We start from the raw sequence: 23285 nt of genomic DNA on the forward strand, positions 1-23285 counted from the left end.
TCCACATGGACCCTCTCTTCACCTAACCTCTCCTCACTCTCCCACCCCTCTTTTTCTCCCTCCCCCTCCCTCGTGTACCTGTTGTCCGGACAGAATGGATTCAAGCTGGCATTGATTGGTTGGGATAAATACATCCCCGGCATTGTCAAAAGAGCCTCCCGGCGACTTGGCTGCTTGTATCGGGGCTCGCCGATACTTCCCTCCTGAGGGCTACCTCCACCTGTACAAGACCACCATACGTCCAGTCATGGAATACTGCGGTCACATCTATGTGGGTGCTCTGACTCATCTTCTGTCCCTTCTCAACAGAATTCAAAGGTCAGTAGGTAACTTGGTCGGCCATGATCTGCCATCATGTCTGGAACCTCTGCACACCCCGACACCGTCTCTGTTCCCAGAGTCGATGCAGTACGACATTCGTCCAGTTTGTCACACGCACTTCCAAACTCTGGAATTTCCTTCCTGGATCATCCTGTTTCCCAGCAACGGACAACCTTTCCCGGTTTGAGAGAGAGATGTGAACAGGTATTTCGTATTCCGTGCAATGACATTCGGAGAAAATCAAATCAATCAATCTGCAGATGTTAAAAACTGGGGTCACACGATCACAAGTCGAGGACTCAGATGGAAACACCAAACCGGCCAACTGGCTCCTTTTTGCCCCTGAACCCCAACCAAATAAAGCGTCGGATATTCCCTTCCTACGTACTTCACGACCTTGCTCCCAAACTTTTCCATGATTCCTCTTTGACTGCAATCCATCACAATAAGAAAGGAATTTATCTCTCAACAAAAGCTCAAAGCAGGAGAAACAGCTCAGAGTGTGAACGTGAAATCATTCAAGTGTTTGAAAGGAAGCAACGTCACAATCACTACACAAAGAGTGACGTGCAAGACGATGCGGACTGGAAACCGATTGCTGAGCACAAAGGGAAGGTGCATCCCTGAAACAAAATCTCATCCGTACCGTACATGGGATGAAGCCGGAATAATGATCAGGGTACGTGTGCTTTCCAAATCAACCGGCCACGTCGTCTGAGTGCAGTGGCGAGGACCTCATGACGCCGGGATTCGAACCAGAAACGGCCGCACCACCCGGAGGGAACGATATCGTCGCGTCAGCGTACCACGGACCGGCACACGTCAAGCCGAGCGACGCCGAGCAATCCCCACTTAGGGGAAAACGCATCGGCAGCTCGTAAATGTTGATGAACCGTTGATCGAAGGGATGCAAGTCATCATTCTTCACAGATACTCACTCAGGGAACCTGAGTGACCTGGCGATTCGAACCGTGCCAGCTTGTGAAACCAGTTGACGGATCTGGGGGGAAGGAATTTACCGGTGGTTGAAGGGTCTCACCAAGATCTGGCGTTAAACACGGACTCGTTGGTACGTGCGGGGAATGCCCGGAAGGTGGATAATTAAATAAAGGTAAATGGGAAAAGGACGTCAATCGGAAGTTGAGGCAAGCAACACTTCATGCGGACTCTTCTTTTATGAGCCTTCACACCTTGCTGAAAAGGCAATCAATCAATAATAAAAATTTAAACCATCAAATCATATCGGATAACCACAGGTGGAGAGATTGCAACCATTGATCGTTACCCCCCAAAGGATCCTCGACGAGGAGACATATTATATAAAGGTGTGCGCACAACGTCACACAGGTGGGAGAGATATTCGAAAAGACTCGCGGAAAAAAAAAAGGGATCAAAACATAAAAGAGAGTTGAAAACAAGCAAAGGAACCTGGAAAAGGATAACAAGTTGTTGTAAAGAAGGGAAGTGGGCGAACAATGGAACCATTGTTCATCATTATGACGATGATACAATACAAAGGAGGAAACACCAATGGCATCGCAGGGAGGACTCCGAGGGGTCGTCTCGCAAGCCGAGTACATCATGAACCACCGAGTCACCGAGATGAGGGTTTAAATTGTCGAACAGACACCGTTCATCACATTTGAACCTGGGATCGTAGCCTCATGAACGAGGTGCTTAGATGGGAACACCGAACATGACAACTTGGTCCACAGTTCGTGACACTCGGATTTCCAACCAACAATACTTTTCTGTTGAGTGAACCGATGGGAATAACGAGTGTGTGGATATATTTATATATAATGTCACATTTAAACCCTCGGGGTATAAAATCCAGGGAGTACAACAAACAAGCAGGAACCGCTGTCTGAGCCTCACCATCCAGTTACAAGTCACGTGGTGAAACGTCAGTACTGTGACGTACAAATCGAAGAAATCTTGTTCGACAATTGGTACAAACTCGTGATTTGTATAATCAATTAGGTGGACGTAAATTAAACCACCAAGATGATTTCTCTGCACAGCAAAGGGAAAGAGAATTCAGAACAGGTGGCAACGTCGCGCCACGCCGCCCTCGCTTGGTGGGAAGATGTGGAGCGTGCAATCATTTGATTTATTACCCACAATTCCGTGTGCAGGAGCACTTCTGTCTCGGCCTTTGCTTATCGGGCTCAGTTATTCAGCTATTCCGAATTTTCGTATCGGGAGTTGTTTGTCTGTCCTTCACTCCTCTCCTTCACTCCTTCACTCCTTCACTCCTTCACAAGACCGGACCTCGTACAGGTACGATGAGTGGAGCAGTGTCCACCTGAGCACATCACTCTAAGAATGACTGATCAGCTGGACAGACAGGTGTGTGTCATGAAACGAGATTTTAAAAACGAAAAATACCATACAATTACCATAAAATACCATTCATCGAAATAGCATAGAATTACCATACAATTACCATACAATTACCTTACATCTAAATACCATACAATTACCATAAAATACCATTCATCGAAATAGCATAGAATTACCATACAATTACCATACAATTACCTTACATCTAAATACCATACAATTACCCTACATCTAAATCCCATACAATTACCATACAATTACCATACAATTACCATACAATTACCTGACATCTAAATCCCATACAATTACCATACAATTACCGTACATCTAAATACCATACAATTACTGTACATCTAAATACCATACAATTACCATAAAATACCATTCATCGAAATACCATACAATTACCATACAATTACCATACAATTACCTTACATCTAAATACCATACAATTACCATACATCTAAATCCCATACAATTACCATACAATTACCATACAATTACCCGACATCTAAATCCCATACAATTACCATACAATTACCCTACAATTACCCGACATCTAAATCCCATACAATTACCATACAATTACCTTACATCTAAATACCATACAATTACCATACATCTAAATCCCATACAATTACCATACAATTACCCGACATCTAAATCCCATACAATTACCATACAATTACCCTACAATTACCCGACATCTAAATCCCATACAATTACCATACAATTACCTTTCATCTAAATACCATACAATTACCATACATCTAAATCCCATACAATTACCATACAATTACCCGACATCTAAATCCCATACAATTACCATACAATTACCGTACATCTAAATACCATACAATTACTGTACATCTAAATACCATACAATTACCATAAAATACCATTCATCGAAATACCATACAATTACCATACAATTACCATACAATTACCTTACATCTAAATACCATACAATTACCATACATCTAAATCCCATACAATTACCATACAATTACCATACAATTACCCGACATCTAAATCCCATACAATTACCATACAATTACCCGACATCTAAATCCCATACAATTACCTTACATCTAAATACCATACAATTACCATACATCTAAATCCCATACAATTACCATACAATTACCATACAATTACCCGACATCTAAATCCCATACAATTACCATACAATTACCGTACATCTAAATACCATACAATTACTGTACATCTAAATACCATACAATTACCATAAAATACCATTCATCGAAATACCATACAATTACCATACATCTAAATACCATACAATTACCATACATCTAAATCCCATACAATTACCATACAATTACCATACAATTACCCGACATCTAAATCCCATACAATTACCATACAATTACCGTACATCTAAATACCATACAATTACTGTACATCTAAATACCATACAATTACCGAACATCTACATACAATACACATACCATACAATTACCGTACATCTAAATACTATACAAATACCATACATCTAAATCCCATACAATTACCGTACATCAAAATACCATACAATTACCATACAATTACCCGACATCTAAATCCCATACAATAACCATACAATTACCGTACATCTAAATACCATACAAATACCATTCATCTAAATACCATACAAATACCATACAATTACCGTTCATCTAAATACCATATAATTACCATACAATTAGCGTACATCTAAATACAATACAAATACCGTACAATTATCATACACCTAAATACCATACAGATACCATACAATTATCATACATCTCAATACCATACAAATACCATACAATTACCATACATCCAAATACAATACAAATACCATACAATTATCATACATCTCAATACCATACAAATACCATACAATTACCATACATCCAAATACAATACAAATACCATACAATTACCGAACATCTAAATACCATACAATTTCTGTACATCTAAATACCATACAAATACCACACAATTATCATACATCGAAATACCATACAATTATCATACATCTAAATACCATACATATACCATACAATTACCGTACATCTCAATACCATACAAATACCATACAATGACTGTACATCTACATACCATACAAATATCATTCAAATACCATACATTTAAATACCATACTAAAAACATACAATGACCGTACATCTAAATACCATACAAATACCATACAATTACTGTACATATACCATACAATGACCGTATATCTAAATACCATACATATACCATACAATGACCGTACATCTAAATACCATACAAATACCATACAATTTCCGTACATCTAAATACCATACAATTACCATACAATTACCGTACATCTAAATACCATACAAATACCATACAATTACCGTACATCTTAATACCATACAATTACCGTACATCTAAATACAATACAAATACCATACAATTACCGTACATCCAAATACCAAACAAATACCACACAATTATCATACATATAAATACCATACAAATACCATACAATTATCATACATCTAAATACTATACAAATACCATACATTTAAATACCATACATCTAAATACCATACAATTACCGTACATCAAAATACCATACAATTACCCTACATCTAAATCCCATACAATTACCATACAAATACCATACAATTACCGTACATCTAAATACCATACAAATACCACACAATTATCATACATCTAAATACCATACTAATAACATACAATGACCGTACATCTACATACCATACAAATACCATACAATTACCGTAAATCTAAATACTATACAAATACCATACATCTAAATCCCATACAATAACCATACAATTACCGTACATCTAAATACCATACAATTACCGTACATCAAAATACCATACAATTACCATACAATTACCATACAATTACCCGACATCTAAATCCCATACAATAACCATACAATTACCGTACATCTAAATACCATACAAATACCATTCATCTAAATACCATACAAATACCATACAATTACCATTCATCTAAATACCATATAATTACCATACAATTAGCGTACATCTAAATACAATACAAATACCGTACAATTATCATACACCTAAATACCATACAGATACCATACAATTATCATACATCTCAATACCATACAAATACCATACAATTACCATACATCCAAATACAATACAAATACCATACAATTACCGTACATCTAAATACCATACAATTACCGAACATCTAAATACCATACAATTTCTGTACATCTAATTACCATACAAATACCACACAATTATCATACATCGAAATACCATACAATTATCATACATCTAAATACCATACATATACCATACAATTACCGTACATCTCAATACCATACAAATACCATACAATTACCGTTCATCTAAATACCATATAATTACCATACAATTAGCGTACATCTAAATACACAATACAAATACCGTACAATTATCATACACCTAAATACCATACAGATACCATACAATTATCATACATCTCAATACCATACAAATACCATACAATTACCATACATCCAAATACAATACAAATACCATACAATTACCGTACATCTAAATACCATACAATTACCGAACATCTAAATACCATACAATTTCTGTACATCTAATTACCATACAAATACCACACAATTATCATACATCGAAATACCATACAATTATCATACATCTAAATACCATACATATACCATACAATTACCGTACATCTCAATACCATACAAATACCATACAATGACTGTACATCTACATACCATACAAATACCATACAATTACCGTACATCTAAATACCATACAAATACCATACATTTAAATACCATACTAAAAACATACAATGACCGTACATCTAAATACCATACAAATACCATACAATGACCGTATATCTAAATACCATACATATACCATACAATTACCTTTCATCTAAATACCATACAATTACCATACATCTAAATCCCATACAATTACCATACAATTACCCGACATCTAAATCCCATACAATTACCATACAATTACCGTACATCTAAATACCATACAATTACTGTACATCTAAATACCATACAATTACCATAAAATACCATTCATCGAAATACCATACAATTACCATACAATTACCATACAATTACCTTACATCTAAATACCATACAATTACCATACATCTAAATCCCATACAATTACCATACAATTACCATACAATTACCCGACATCTAAATCCCATACAATTACCATACAATTACCCGACATCTAAATCCCATACAATTACCTTACATCTAAATACCATACAATTACCATACATCTAAATCCCATACAATTACCATACAATTACCATACAATTACCCGACATCTAAATCCCATACAATTACCATACAATTACCGTACATCTAAATACCATACAATTACTGTACATCTAAATACCATACAATTACCATAAAATACCATTCATCGAAATACCATACAATTACCATACATCTAAATACCATACAATTACCATACATCTAAATCCCATACAATTACCATACAATTACCATACAATTACCCGACATCTAAATCCCATACAATTACCATACACTACCGACATCTAAATACCATACAATTACTGTACATCTAAATACCATACAAGTACCGAACATCTACATACAATACACATACCATACAATTACCGTACATCTAAATACTATACAAATACCATACATCTAAATCCCATACAATTACCGTACATCAAAATACCATACAATTACCATACAATTACCCGACATCTAAATCCCATACAATAACCATACAATTACCGTACATCTAAATACCATACAAATACCATTCATCTAAATACCATACAAATACCATACAATTACCGTTCATCTAAATACCATATAATTACCATACAATTAGCGTACATCTAAATACAATACAAATACCGTACAATTATCATACACCTAAATACCATACAGATACCATACAATTATCATACATCTCAATACCATACAAATACCATACAATTACCATACATCCAAATACAATACAAATACCATACAATTATCATACATCTCAATACCATACAAATACCATACAATTACCATACATCCAAATACAATACAAATACCATACAATTACCGAACATCTAAATACCATACAATTTCTGTACATCTAAATACCATACAAATACCACACAATTATCATACATCGAAATACCATACAATTATCATACATCTAAATACCATACATATACCATACAATTACCGTACATCTCAATACCATACAAATACCATACAATGACTGTACATCTACATACCATACAAATATCATTCAAATACCATACATTTAAATACCATACTAAAAACATACAATGACCGTACATCTAAATACCATACAAATACCATACAATTACTGTACATATACCATACAATGACCGTATATCTAAATACCATACATATACCATACAATGACCGTACATCTAAATACCATACAAATACCATACAATTTCCGTACATCTAAATACCATACAATTACCATACAATTACCGTACATCTAAATACCATACAAATACCATACAATTACCGTACATCTTAATACCATGCAATTACCGTGACATCTAAATACAATACAAATACCATACAATTACAGACATCCAAATACCAAACAAATACCACACAATTATCATACATATAAATACCATACAAATACCATACAATTATCATACATCTAAATACTATACAAATACCATACATTTAAATACCATACATCTAAATACCATACAATTACCGTACATCAAAATACCATACAATTACCCTACATCTAAATCCCATACAATTACCATACAAATACCATACAATTACCGTACATCTAAATACCATACAAATACCACACAATTATCATACATCTAAATACCATACTAATAACATACAATGACCGTACATCTACATACCATACAAATACCATACAATTACCGTAAATCTAAATACTATACAAATACCATACATCTAAATCCCATACAATAACCATACAATTACCGTACATCTAAATACCATACAATTACCGTACATCAAAATACCATACAATTACCATACAATTACCATACAATTACCCGACATCTAAATCCCATACAATAACCATACAATTACCGTACATCTAAATACCATACAAATACCATTCATCTAAATACCATACAAATACCATACAATTACCGTTCATCTAAATACCATATAATTACCATACAATTAGCGTACATCTAAATACAATACAAATACCGTACAATTATCATACACCTAAATACCATACAGATACCATACAATTATCATACATCTCAATACCATACAAATACCATACAATTACCATACATCCAAATACAATACAAATACCATACAATTACCGTACATCTAAATACCATACAATTACCGAACATCTAAATACCATACAATTTCTGTACATCTAATTACCATACAAATACCACACAATTATCATACATCGAAATACCATACAATTATCATACATCTAAATACCATACATATACCATACAATTACCGTACATCTCAATACCATACAAATACCATACAATTACCGTTCATCTAAATACCATATAATTACCATACAATTAGCGTACATCTAAATACAATACAAATACCGTACAATTATCATACACCTAAATACCATACAGATACCATACAATTATCATACATCTCAATACCATACAAATACCATACAATTACCATACATCCAAATACAATACAAATACCATACAATTACCGTACATCTAAATACCATACAATTACCGAACATCTAAATACCATACAATTTCTGTACATCTAATTACCATACAAATACCACACAATTATCATACATCGAAATACCATACAATTATCATACATCTAAATACCATACATATACCATACAATTACCGTACATCTCAATACCATACAAATACCATACAATGACTGTACATCTACATACCATACAAATACCATACAATTACCGTACATCTAAATACCATACAAATACCATTCAAATACCATACATTTAAATACCATACTAAAAACATACAATGACCGTACATCTAAATACCATACAAATACCATACAATGACCGTATATCTAAATACCATACATATACCATACAATGACCGTATATCTAAATACCATACATATACCATACAATGACCGTACATCTAAATACCATACAAATACCATACAATTTCCGTACATCTAAATACCATACAATTACCATACAATTACCGTACATCTAAATACCATACAAATACCATACAATTACCGTACATCTTAATACCATACAATTACCGTACATCTAAATACAATACAAATACCATACAATTACCGTACATCCAAATACCAAACAAATACCACACAATCATCATACATATAAATACCATACAAATACCATACAATTATCATACATCTAAATAACATACAAATACCATACAATTACTGTACATCTAAATACTATACAATACAAATACCATACAATTACCGTACATCTAAATACTATACAAATACCATACATTTAAATACCATACATCTAAATACCATACAATTACCGTACATCAAAATACCATACAATTACCCTACATCTAAATCCCATACAATTACCGTACATCTAAATACCATACAAATACCATAGAAATACCATACAATTACCGTTCATCTAAATAACATACAATTACCATACAAATACCACTCATACAAATACCATACAATTACCGTACATCTAAATACCATACAAATACCACACAATTATCATACATCTAAATACCATACTAATAACATACAATGACCGTACATCTACATACCATACAAATACCATACAATTACCGTAAATCTAAATACTATACAAATACCATACATTTAAATACCATACATCTAAATACCATACAATTACCATACCAATACCATACAATTACCGTACATCTAAATACCATACAAATAGCATTCATCTAAATACCATACAAACACCATACAATTACCATTCATCTAAATAACATACAATTACCCTACAAATACCACTCATACAAATACCATACAATTACCATACATCTAAATACAATACAAGTACTACACAATTATCAGACATCTAAATACCATACTAATAACATACAATGACCGTACATCTAAATACCATACAAATACCTTTCATCGAAATACCATATAAATACCGTAAACTAAATACCGTACAATTACCGTCCATCTAAATACAATCAAATACCATACAATTACCATACATCTAAATACCATACAATTACCGTACATCTAAATACCATACAAATACCATACAATTACCGTACATCTAAATACCACACAATTACCGTAGCTCTAAATACCATACAATTACCATACATCTAAATACCAAACAAATATTACACAATTATCATACATCTAAATACCATACAATTATCATACATCTAAATACCATACAATTACCATACAATTACCATACAATTATCGCACATCTAAATACCATACAATGACCGTACATCTGCCTACCATACAAATACCATACAATTACCGTACATCTAAGTACCATACAAATACCATACATTTAAATACCATACTAATACCATACAATGACTGTACATCTAAATACCATACAAATACCATACAATTACCGTACATCTAAATACCATACAATTATCATACATCTAAATACCATTCAAATACCATACAATTACCGTACATCTAAATACCATACAATTACCATACCATTACCGTACATCTAAATACCATACAAATACCATATAATTACCGTACATCTAAATACCATACAATTACCAGACATCTAAATACCATACAAATACCATACATCTAAACACCATACAATTACCATACATCTAAATACAATACAAATACCATAAAATTACTGTACATCTAAATACCATACAATGACCGTACATCTGCCTACCATACAAATACCATACAATTACCGTACATCTAAGTACCATACAAATACCATACATTTAAATACCATACTCATACCATACAATGACCGTACATCTAAATACCATACAAATACCATACAATTACCGTACATCTAAATACCATACAATTATCATACATCTAAATACCATTCAAATACCATACAATTACCGTACATCTAAATACCATACAATTACCATACCATTACCGTACATCTAAATACCATACAAATACCATATAATTACCGTACATCTAAATACCATACAATTACCAGACATCTAAATACCATACAAATACCATACATCTAAATACCATACAATTACCATACATCTAAATACAATACAAATACCATAAAATTACTGTACATCTAAATACCATACAATGACCGTACATCTGCCTACCATACAAATACCATACAATTACCGTACATCTAAGTACCATACAAATACCATACATTTAAATACCATACTCATACCATACAATGACCGTACATCTAAATACCATACAAATACCATACAATTACCGTACATCTAAATACCATACAAATACCATACAATGACCGACATCTAAATTCCGTACAAATACCATACAATGACCGTACATCTAAATACCATACATCTAAATACCATACAAATACCATACTATTACCGTACATCTAAATACCATACAATTACCGTACATCTAAATACAATACAAATACTGTACAATTATCATACACCTAAATACCATACAAATACCATACAATTATCATACATCTCAACACCATACAAATACCATACAATTACCGTACATCTAAATACCATACAATGACTGTACATCTACATACCATACAATTACCATACATTTAAATACCATACAATTACCATACAAATACCATACATTTAAATACCATACAAATACCATACAATGACCGTATATCTACATACCATACAAATACCATACAATTACCGTACATCTAAATACCATACAATGACTGTACATCTACATACCATACAATTACCATACATATACCATACATTTAAATACGATACAATTACCATACAAATACCACACATTTAAATACCATACAAATACCATACAAATACCATACAATGACCGTATATCTACATACCAGACAAATACCATACAATTACCGTACATCTAAATACTATACAAATACCATACAATTACCATACATCTAAATACCATACAAATACCATACAATGACCGTACATCTAAATACCATACAATGACCGTACATCTAAATACCATACAAATACCATACATCTAAATACCATACAAATACCATACATCTAAATACCATACAAATACCGCACATCAAAACACCATAAAAATACCGCACATCAAAATACCAAAGAAATAGTGTACATAAAAATACCACAAAATATCTCACATCAAATTCCATTGAAAGACCACACATTAAAATACCATGGAAATACCATACATTAAAATACCATAGAAATACCATTCATCAAAGTACCACAGAAATACAGTGTATCAAAATATCATAGAAATCCTGCACATGAAAATACCATATAATTCCAAACATCAAAATATCATAAACACACCATCCACAAAAATACCATGGAAATACCATACATCAAAATACCATTGAAATAGCATACATCAAAATACCATAGAAATACGGTACATCAAATATCATAAAATACCGCACATCATAAAACCATAGAAATACCATTCATAAAAATACCATGGAAATACCATACATCAAAATACCATTGAAATAGCATACATCAAAATACCATAGAAATACGGTACATCAAATATCATAAAATACCGCACATCATAAAACCATAGAAATACCATTCATAAAAATACCATGGAAATACCATACATCAAAAAACCATAGAAATACTGCATATCAAATACCATAAAAATATCGCACATCATAATACCATAGAAATACCATTCATCAAAATACCATGGAAATACCATTCATCAAAATACCATGGAAATACCATTCATCAAAATACCATGGAAATACCATATATCAAAATACCATAGAAATACTGCACATCAAAATTCCTTAGAAATACCATGTATCAAAATTCCACAGAAATACTGTATATCAAAATACTATGGAAATACTGAACATCAAATTACCATAGAAATACCATACATCAAAATACCATTGAAATAGCATTCATCAAAATACCATAGAAATACGGTACATCAAATATCATAAAATACCGCACATCATAAAACCATAGAAATACCATTCATAAAAATACCATGGAAATACCATACATCAAAAAACCATAGAAATACTGCATATCAAATACCATAAAAATATCGCACATCATAATGCCATAGAAATACCATTCATCAAAATACCATGGAAATACCATTCATCAAAATACCATGGAAATACCATTCATCAAAATACCATGGAAATACCATATATCAAAATACCATAGAAATACTGCACATCAAAATACCTTAGAAATACCATGTATCAAAATACCACAGAAATACTGTATATCAAAATACTATGGAAATACTGAACATCAAATTACCATAGAAATACCATACATCAAATTACCATAGAAATACCGTACATCTAAATACCACATATGAAATAACAGGAGAGGATGGCCAAAACTTTAAATACAAGATCATAGGGTAAGGTGGATGTGTCAACGATAGAAAATGGGGAGTGGTATGAGAGTAAAGGATGAGGCTGGGGGGGGGTGGGGTACAAAGTAAAGGTAGAAAGCAAAATGTGTGAGGGAGGTAGGGCTTAAAGGTTGGTGGTGGTGGGGAGGTTCGGGGGTTGAGAAATAGGTGGGGGTAGGGTAAATGGTGGATGCATGAAGGGGTAGAGAGTAGAAGGCGGGTACGGGGAATAGTGTGTAAAAGGTTGGGGAGGGGGTGGAAAGGTGGGTAGTGGGGTAGTGAGTAAAAGGTGGGTCAGGGGAGGTAGAATGTGGATATGGGATGTGGGTGGGGTGGGGGATCGAGTGTAAAAGACGGGTAGGGGGTAGAGGGTGGTTAGTGGAGTAGTGAGTTAAAGGTGGGTTAGGGGAAGTAAAAGGTTAGTATGAAGAGTGGAGTGTGAAATGCGGGTCGGGGTGTGGATAGAGTGTAAAAAGTGGGGGGAGAGGGGTAGAGAGTAAAAGATTGGGGGGAAGGTAGCAAGCTGAGTAGCGTGGCAATGAGTAAAAGGTGGATAGGGGAGGTGGAAGGTGGGTATGGGGAGTAGAGTGTAAATTTCGGGTTGGTAGAGTGTAAAAAGCAGGTTGGGGGTGGGGGGTAGAGTGTGAAAGGCAGGTTGGGGGGTAGCGTGTAAAAGGCAGGTTGGGGGGGTAGCGTGTAAAAGGCAGGTTGGGGGGTAGAGTGTAAAAGGCAGGTTGGGGGGTAGAGTGTAAATGTTTGGGGGATTGAAAAGTGGGAAGCAGGGTAGTGATTAAAGGTGGGTAGGGGGAGGTGGGTATGGGGAGTAGGGTGTAAAAGGCTGGAGGGGGGTAGTGACTAAAAGGTGGGTAGGGGAGGTCGCAGGTGGCTATGGGGAGTAGAATAAAAAATTCGGGAAGGGGTAGAGTGTAAAAGGCAGGTGGGGGGGGGGATAGAAGGTGGGTATGGGGAGTGGAGTGTAAAATGCGGGTGGGGGAGGGGTAGAGTGTAAAAATTTGTGGGGATAGCAAGGTGGGTAGCATGGTAGTAAGTAAAAGTTGGGTATGGGGAGTAAAAATGCGGGTGTGGGGTAGAGTATAAAAGGTGGGTGTAGAGAATGAAATGGGAGGGGGGGTTGTGGATATGTGGAAGGAAAGGGACGTTCAGGAGAGGGTAAAGGGCAGGAGAATGAGATTTTAATAACTCCGTGGGGAATGGAACACGCTGGACATGGAAGAAGGAAGTTTAATTGTTCCTGAAGAAAGAGAAGGGAAGGAAAAACCGATCAGGTGTGAATAAAATGAAAGGGAAGTGAAATATTAAATGTGAAATGTTTTTTTTTTTTTTTGATGAAAAGTGTTCAGGGAATCCGCTTGAAGATAAACTAAAACATCGGGAAAAAGCGCGTGGCCGGACACAAGGGGAGAGTTGGGGAGAGGAGGGGTGGCTGGAAATATGGAGAGAGGGAGAGCGGGAGAGAGGGAGGGAGAGGCAAGAGAGAGGGAGAGCGGACTCACGTCGCCCAAGCCGGGCCCGCCGAGCGCAGCCCACATGCTCAGTACCACGGCCAGTGCGCCCAGCACGAGGAGCGCGCGCAGGGCGCGGCCGGTCCGCACGCGCATGGCGCTCAGAGAGCGCGCATGGTGAGCGATACCTCAGACGGGCGGAGACGATGAGAGAGAGAGAGAGAGAAGAGGAAGAGTCGGGACGGGGAGGCGTGAGCAGTGTTTTGAAAGGTGTGTATATGTGTGAGTGTGTACGTAGAGAGAGAGGTGGACCGGAGTGAGGTAAAGCCTGAGAGAACTGGACAGGAAGGAAGAGGTCCACGCTGACGGAAGGGTGAGCGTGTGGAAGAGCGAAGCCTCTTGTGAAGGAGTGCGGCGGTCGGGGCCCTGAGAAGACAGAAGCGAGGCGGGGTGGGGGTGGGGGTGGGAGGGAAAAACGGCGGGAAGGAGTGAAACGTGCGGTTGGAAGCCCCAATTGAGATGACCAGCGAGCTGGGAATTTGGGGGTGAAGTGGAAATCCCTTGTGATCTCGCAATAGCTCGGTGTGTACGTGAGCATGTCGGAAACCCGACGGGTTTGTGAATGTTAAAGTTTGTAATGGGAAATTCGCCGGGATCCTGGGAATGCCATTCTTACCTGAATTGGCATTCAGATCTTCAGGCGTTTTGTCCTCACCAGGTGAGGAACACATGATGGCCTCTCACAGGGGACAGTAAAAACATATCACTAATTACTTCACAAAGATCCTTGATAGTCCTGAATGGCACCTTCAGTTGGACATGATTCCGCTGGTAATCGAACCCAACAGCAGACGGCTTCGAGGGAAGCAATGCTTCTAATTATAAACTTCGAATGCACGGGAGAAGGACACGGAATAATGATGTGTTCTGTGCACGTGCTTGAAGCCCAAGCCCAGCTAGGCCTCACTTTGGTGGCACCTTTGGTTTTCATCACCTCTTCGGGCCTCGTCCCCTTGTCCTCTCGTCCTGTCTGTCTGTCTGTCTGTCTGTCTCTCTCTCTCTCTCCCCCCCCCAACCCCTTCGACCTTCCTCAACTGCTCCAACATGTGCGCACTCTTTGGAACCTCCACCTGGTTAAACGACACAAATCCAGGTTTACTGAAAACCTCCATCCACCCTTTCGTTCCTCTTCTCACATTATTGAACCACCTTACTGAGGGAGATCAATCCCACTCTTCATCCAAGGCTTCAAGCAGGCGGTGCTCCACCATCCCATGTATGTAGGTTAGTGTTCTCCTCCTCTCCCCTCGCTGTCAAACTATGGCATCACTTCGATCTCCACTATCACTACGTTACCTTCCCGCACCCCATCACCTCGCTCTTCCATGAGTCGAGATCTTTGATCGAAAAAAGAAAATTAAAAGGTACAAACATACGTCATTATGTCATGACGTCATTACATACATATTGCCAACGGCGTTGGCAGAGCACATGCAAACGTGAAATGAATCCTCCAAAAGTGGTGATATTTCCCACAATACAAAGCAGCGTGTGCTTAATAAAAGTCTCATAATGTGTCGTCTGAACGATTGCAGATGTTACGCAATGTGAAGCACTAGGGGCATGGGGAGTGAGGGGATAGGGAGGCTCTCACCTGCAATCCTTAAATCTGTGTTATATATTGGTTGGGGTAAGGACAGGGATGAAACGTATCATGCGATTGGAACAAACAGAACATGGAAGAGGGAACTGCCTGAAGAGTATGAAGGACGGGACGGACATGTATTGGAACATGGAATGTAAAGAACATTATACGAGCTTGACTGACGCACTTGCGATAACGGTACGCCGGTTGGAAAGATACGAGTGGGGAATCATTGGTCTGTGAAACGAGATAAGAGAACTCCAGCACAATGAACATGGAATACTGACATCAGGAGGAGAAGGTCAACGCCGTCACGGAATGGCACTGCTTCTCAATCCGAAGACTCTTGTGACATTCAAAGGAATATATCTCCGAATAAGTGATTGGGAATGAAGAATACGTGGTCACACAGCACAACTATACGCACCAACCTGGAACATCGCCTGTGAAAACTGATCATTCGGTGATGGGAGATTTTATCACAAAAGAAGGACCTTCTCACTTGGAATTCCTGCACTGGAATAGGAGGGAAAGTTTGATTTGGAGAACAAGACGAACGAGGAGAAAGGCTTTTCAATTGTTACCCCGAACAACAATCCCTTTACACTGAATACTGTACAGCGTTTCAACAAAGAAAGCTGCAGTGGAGGTACAGTACACTCGGATCAGGAGGAGGTACACTCGGATCTGGAGGAGGTATACTGGGATCTGGAGGAGGTACAATCAGATCTCGAGGATGTACACTTGGATCTGGAGGAATACACTCAAATATAGAGGAGTTACACTCGGATCTGGAGGAGGTATACTCGGATCTGGGGGAGGTACACTCAGATATAGAGGTACAGTCAGATATAGAGGAGGTATTCTCAGATATAGACTAGGTACACTCGGGTCTGGAGGAGGTACACTCGGATATAGAGGAGGGACACTCGGATCTGGAGGAGGTAGACTCGGATCTAGAGGTGGTGTACTCGGATCTGGTGGAGATACACTCGGATCTGGTGGAGGTGCACTCGGATCTGGTGGAGGTACACGCGGATCTGGAGGAGGTACAGTCGGATCTGGTGGAGGTACACTCGGATCTGGAGGAGGTACACTCGAATCTTGAGGAGGTACACTCGGATCTTGAGGAGGACCACTCAGATCTGGAGAAGGTACACTCAGATCTGGAGGTAGTACACTCGGATATAGAGGAGGGACACTCGGATCTGGAGGAGGTACACTCAGATCTAGAGAAGGTACACTCGGATCTGGAGGTGGTACACTCCTATATAGAGGAGGGACACTCGGATCTGGAGGAGGTACACTCGGATCTGGAGGAGGTACGCGTGGATCTGGAGGAGGTACAGTCAGATCTGGAGGAGGTACAGTCAGATCTGGAGGAGGTACACTTGGATCTGGAGGAGGTACGTGCAGATCTGGAGGAGGTACGCGCAGATGTGGAGGAGGTACACTCAGATATAGCGGAGGTACACTCGGATCTGGAGGAGGTACAGTCGGATCTGGAGGAGGTACACTCGGATCTAGAGGAGGTATACTCGGATATAGAGGAGGTACACTCGGATCTGGCAGAGGTATACTCGGATCTCAGCTCTTAGGAGAGAATGTGACCTAACAGACTTTGTACGTGTGAATCACCGATGGAAATCGAGTGCGCTGCAGTGCAGATCATTTGTACCTGATATCAGATCGCATCACGAGTTAGTACTGGCACCAACGAGGCCGAGGATGAAGACAAATTGAAAAGTGCCAGGAACATCTCAGATGCGCACAAATTGAGAGACCCTGGTATTAATTAGTACAGGGAAGCCATGCTGGAAAAAAAAAACTTCTCTGGTGAAGGAATGATAAAGAAACTTGGAATAGTGTCAAAAATGGGATGATGAGAGCAGTCAAACAAGTGTTGGGCTTCAATATCTCAGACTGAAGATGAGCAAGCAAAAACAAAATCACGGCGATTGGAAAACAACAAGTCACCTACTAGATTGAGGTTTGAGACAAATAATGTGAACAAGTGGAAATATTTCCCTTTACAGTTACAGTATTGGAATATTTGGAGTGAACAATGGGAATTATAAAGACTCATGAAAGCTAAAATGAAGAATGTTATAAAAACAATAAGTGAACAAACTTGTACTGCGTTTGGGAAACTACAACACCTGGGACAACACCTGGTACACAAAAGATATTGCGATGTAAACAAAAATCAACTTATAAGAAACAACCGCAGTGTCTATAACGTTGAACGGGCCAAAATGCTGGAGTGTGATGAGAACAGGTGAACCAAACACACACAGATTGCACAAATGGGTTTCCTGAGGGTAAAATTGAGAGTTTCAACACTGCACAAAATATAATAAGTAGAGATAAGATAATGGTGGAAGAAGAAACAATGCCGTTGTGCAAGATCTCAGAAAGAGTGCTTTGAAGTTTGGACGAGTAAAAACATGAACTCGGATGAGAGGAGAAGACGTATTGCGTGCGATACGATACGTAGCGGATTGCAAGGATTGAGAAACAGGAAGAGCGAGGATGTGATGGATATTGAGGCGATGAAGCAACATGTAGAACAGCAAGGTTTAAGAATGAACACAGCCATGAAAGAGGTGAAACAAAGAGGTGCAACAAAGACTTCATTTGGCTTCATCATTGCTGACGAATTGATGGGAATCAAAGAAAACATTACGATGCTACAATCGATGTCATCGTTTGGGGCTATTATCACAAATCCTTTATGAGTGACTGTCAGCTGGTGTATCTGGTTCAGAGCAATGTTAATGTTTGTTGTGTACGTACCGTTGGTCTCGCCTCAAAGGAGATGCGAGACGACTGCAACACCCCTGTCTGTCTGTCTGTCTGTCTGTCTGTCTCTCTCCATGTCCATATATTTTTGCTTTAAAAATGGCTCTCTGCAACCGCTTGTCCGATCGATGCAAAACTTTAAACATAGGAAGGACTCCCCATGGAGAATATTTTATTGCTAACTCTGACATCATAGGTCACACGGTATGGCAGCCATATCAGATTAAAGGAAAAAATTTGGACATCCTTTTCTTCGAAACCACTCAACGAAAAAAAATGAAACTTGGCATACATCATCAACTCCCCATGGGGTATATGGGGTGATAACGATTACATCATCAGTGAAGTGGTATTCCAGCCATAATTGGTTGAATTGAAATCCTTATCCAAAAAATCTGAAAAGTCACATATCTGATCTATGACTGGGTGTGAGTGAATACTTAAATTTAATATGTCATAGGTCACATGGTGTGGCAGCCATATTGGATTAAAAGAAAAAACAATGGACATAATTTTCTCCAAAACCGCTCAATGAAAAAATTTTAAACTTGCCATACGTCATCAACTCCCCTTGGGGTATACAGAGTTATAACGATGATGTCGTCGCTGAAGTGGTATTCCAGCCGTAATTGGTTGAATTGAATGCTTTATCAAAAAAATCTGAAATGTCATATATCTGATCTGTGACCCGATGTAAGTGAGTAATTAAATGTATAATGTTCATAACCAATGCTAATAATCTATGGGCCATAATAGCAGTGAGCGATAATAGTAGCGTGCTCCTTTCACGGTGGTATTTTTGTTCAGAATGAATGTGTGAGGCGAGACAATGCGCTCTACGAGTGCCGTTCTAGTTCCATATGGAATACATTTTTGTTCACCTGTTTTCATCACACTCCAGCAATTTCACCCCTCAAACAGTGTTGCGGTGAGATGTTTATTCTAAAAGTTTAGTGGAATAAAAAGGTGGCAAGCCCTTTGCCCATAGCTCAATGGAGTACCGCTCTCTGCTATGGCCTGCCCCTCCCCCCGCCCCACAACACATATCTCTATGTCCTGGATCCTGTGGAATCTAAAGCTCTCAAAACGATTTGAATCTCCTCTGATGACAAAGCTTAACATCTGTTGCTTTCACATCGCAGACAGGTTGGTGGTCTTTGTTTTCTACGGTCTATTCTCCAAAAATGCTCCCTCTATTCTCAGTCTTCTGACCTTTCCCAGCAACTCGAGTGTGCATGCGTTTTTCCAATAACCCTCTCCTGGTTGAGCTTACAAAATCCAGGCTGACTGCACACCTCATCTCATTTCTTCCTTACTTCTCACATCTATGGAACCACCTTCCAGAGGCCTTTCTGTATCACTCTTCCCTCCAGGTCTACAAGCAAGCACTGCACCACCATTTCTTGTCACCCCCAATTCTGACCCACGATCTTTTTTTTTACCCCCATTAACCTTGCTAGTTGTAGTGTTTCCTCCCCTCCCTCTCTTCTCTTTTCAAGTTCGTTCATCCTCGGATGGTTTGGCCCACTGTGAGCACTATCTTCTCACTCCTGTAATGAAAATACAAGTTAAATTGTCATTTAAGGTTTGTGGAAAGATCGTGAAAGTTCACGAAAGTTTTGGTTACGGACCTTGAACCATCTCGTGTTAACGAGCAATTTCTAGCAGCTTCTGGTTGCAGAACCATCTCGCAATTGCAAGTAGTTTGTAGAAGGAGGGATTTCAGGAATGTCTTTGGAGTATATGTCAATGAAAAGTCAGAATGATAGTTATGATGAAATGCCATCGACTGGGAAACCATATTGTTTGGCATAAGAAAGGGTAATGTTAATCTTAACAGCCTGGCAGCTTCCTGGGTAAGTCAGTCATGGTATCACATCTCCAGAAACTTTGTCAATATAAAAAGACGGGTTTCACACTTTCTTTCTTTCATTTTTTCAAGGACCTTCCAGGATATTCTGAAGGCTTTTCTCCTTATGTAGAGATATGCCGTGTCAAGGGAACATCAAACAGACTATATCATTGAACAAAGCAATCCAAATCAAAGTTTTAATTTTGTTTAACTTTTATGTGCCAGAATTTTTGCTACAAATTCAACTTTTTAATTCGCTGTGGCACGCGTCTCCTAACTTTCTCATTTTTACCCATATACCAGCCTTCACATCAGATATCGTTTGGCACATCGCGGGTAATTCCTGGGGGGACATTCAAGCTTCCCTCATCCCGAGTGCTGACGTGAAAAAAGGCAAGGAAGGATGTCACAAGTAGGGTCAAAAAGTTTTTTCTCGCATAAAGGAAACATCCTGTACCAGGAAGACTCAGCACAAATGGTAATCCTAATTGCCAGTACAGACAACTCCTGGTTTGAGAAGGAGTTACGTTCCTGGACCCTGTTCTCAAAGCGAATTTGATTGAAACCAACAAATATAAGACCATATTTAAAGGTAAAATGATGTAAATAGTCATTCAGGGGATTTTAAACCATAAAGAGTCATAAAGTTATTACTAGAGTAAACATAAAGTAAGTATAGCACAATAATACATACACGGACCTAAAACAGTACAAAGGCAATTAAATACATCAAAATGTACATCAATCAGTCAGTGGTGAGACAATGCGGATAGAAATGGGATTCCTTATCGTGGACGTTCTCAAACCCAACGTTCTCAAACTGAGAGCTGTCTGCGTGACTGCGGCACACGTGTTTCATATCGGTGGGAAACTTTTCTGATGCTACTGGAGTGGAAGTCATGTCTGAGGCCTCGGTTGATTTCAGAGAAAAAGACAAACAGACATCCACAGACAATTTTGTTTTGTACAAATCACAATGTAAAAGAGGCGGTGTGCATTGAGTGCATGTAAATGGAAAAGTCTCCAACAAAACATCTCAAGTCTTTGACATCCATTGCAGATGTAATGTCCTCGGCATAAGACAAAAAACGTTTTTAAAAAGAGCAAAATGCAGATCGAGATCGGAGCCAACTTGAAAGTGGAAATGCAATACGACACATTTGGTAATGAACAGCTGTTTGACCTTTTCAACAAGACAACGGTTCATGGAAGCAATCCTAATTCCCAGTTGATGGCTTTATGTGAAAAAAAAAACAATTTACATTCATGGTAAAAGAGATGTAGAACAAAAAAAAA

General features: G+C 37.8%; 1 protein-coding gene and 1 long non-coding RNA gene across 3 annotated transcripts in view; one reads left to right on the forward strand and one right to left on the reverse strand.

The window, feature by feature from the left end:
- LOC147009002 (N-acetylgalactosaminyltransferase 7-like) overlaps positions 1–15873 on the reverse strand; it is a 581063-nt gene extending 565190 nt beyond the window's left edge. The window contains exon 1 of the mRNA XM_085864380.1: positions 15742–15873. Coding sequence (XP_085720506.1) covers positions 15742–15846 — 105 coding nt within the window. The 5' untranslated portion in view covers positions 15847–15873. The remainder of the gene's footprint in view (positions 1–15741) is intronic.
- The window catches only part of LOC147009007 (uncharacterized), a 54194-nt gene continuing 46687 nt past the window's right edge, over positions 15779–23285 (forward strand). For both annotated transcript variants that reach the window (XR_015053345.1, XR_015053346.1), the window contains exon 1: positions 15779–15960. This is a non-coding gene — a long non-coding RNA (uncharacterized LOC147009007). The remainder of the gene's footprint in view (positions 15961–23285) is intronic.

Source organism: Eptatretus burgeri, chromosome 18, assembly GCF_056783735.1.
Source record: "Eptatretus burgeri isolate ZD-2024b chromosome 18, Ebu_testis_v1, whole genome shotgun sequence".
Lineage (NCBI taxonomy): Eukaryota > Metazoa > Chordata > Myxini > Myxiniformes > Myxinidae > Eptatretus > Eptatretus burgeri.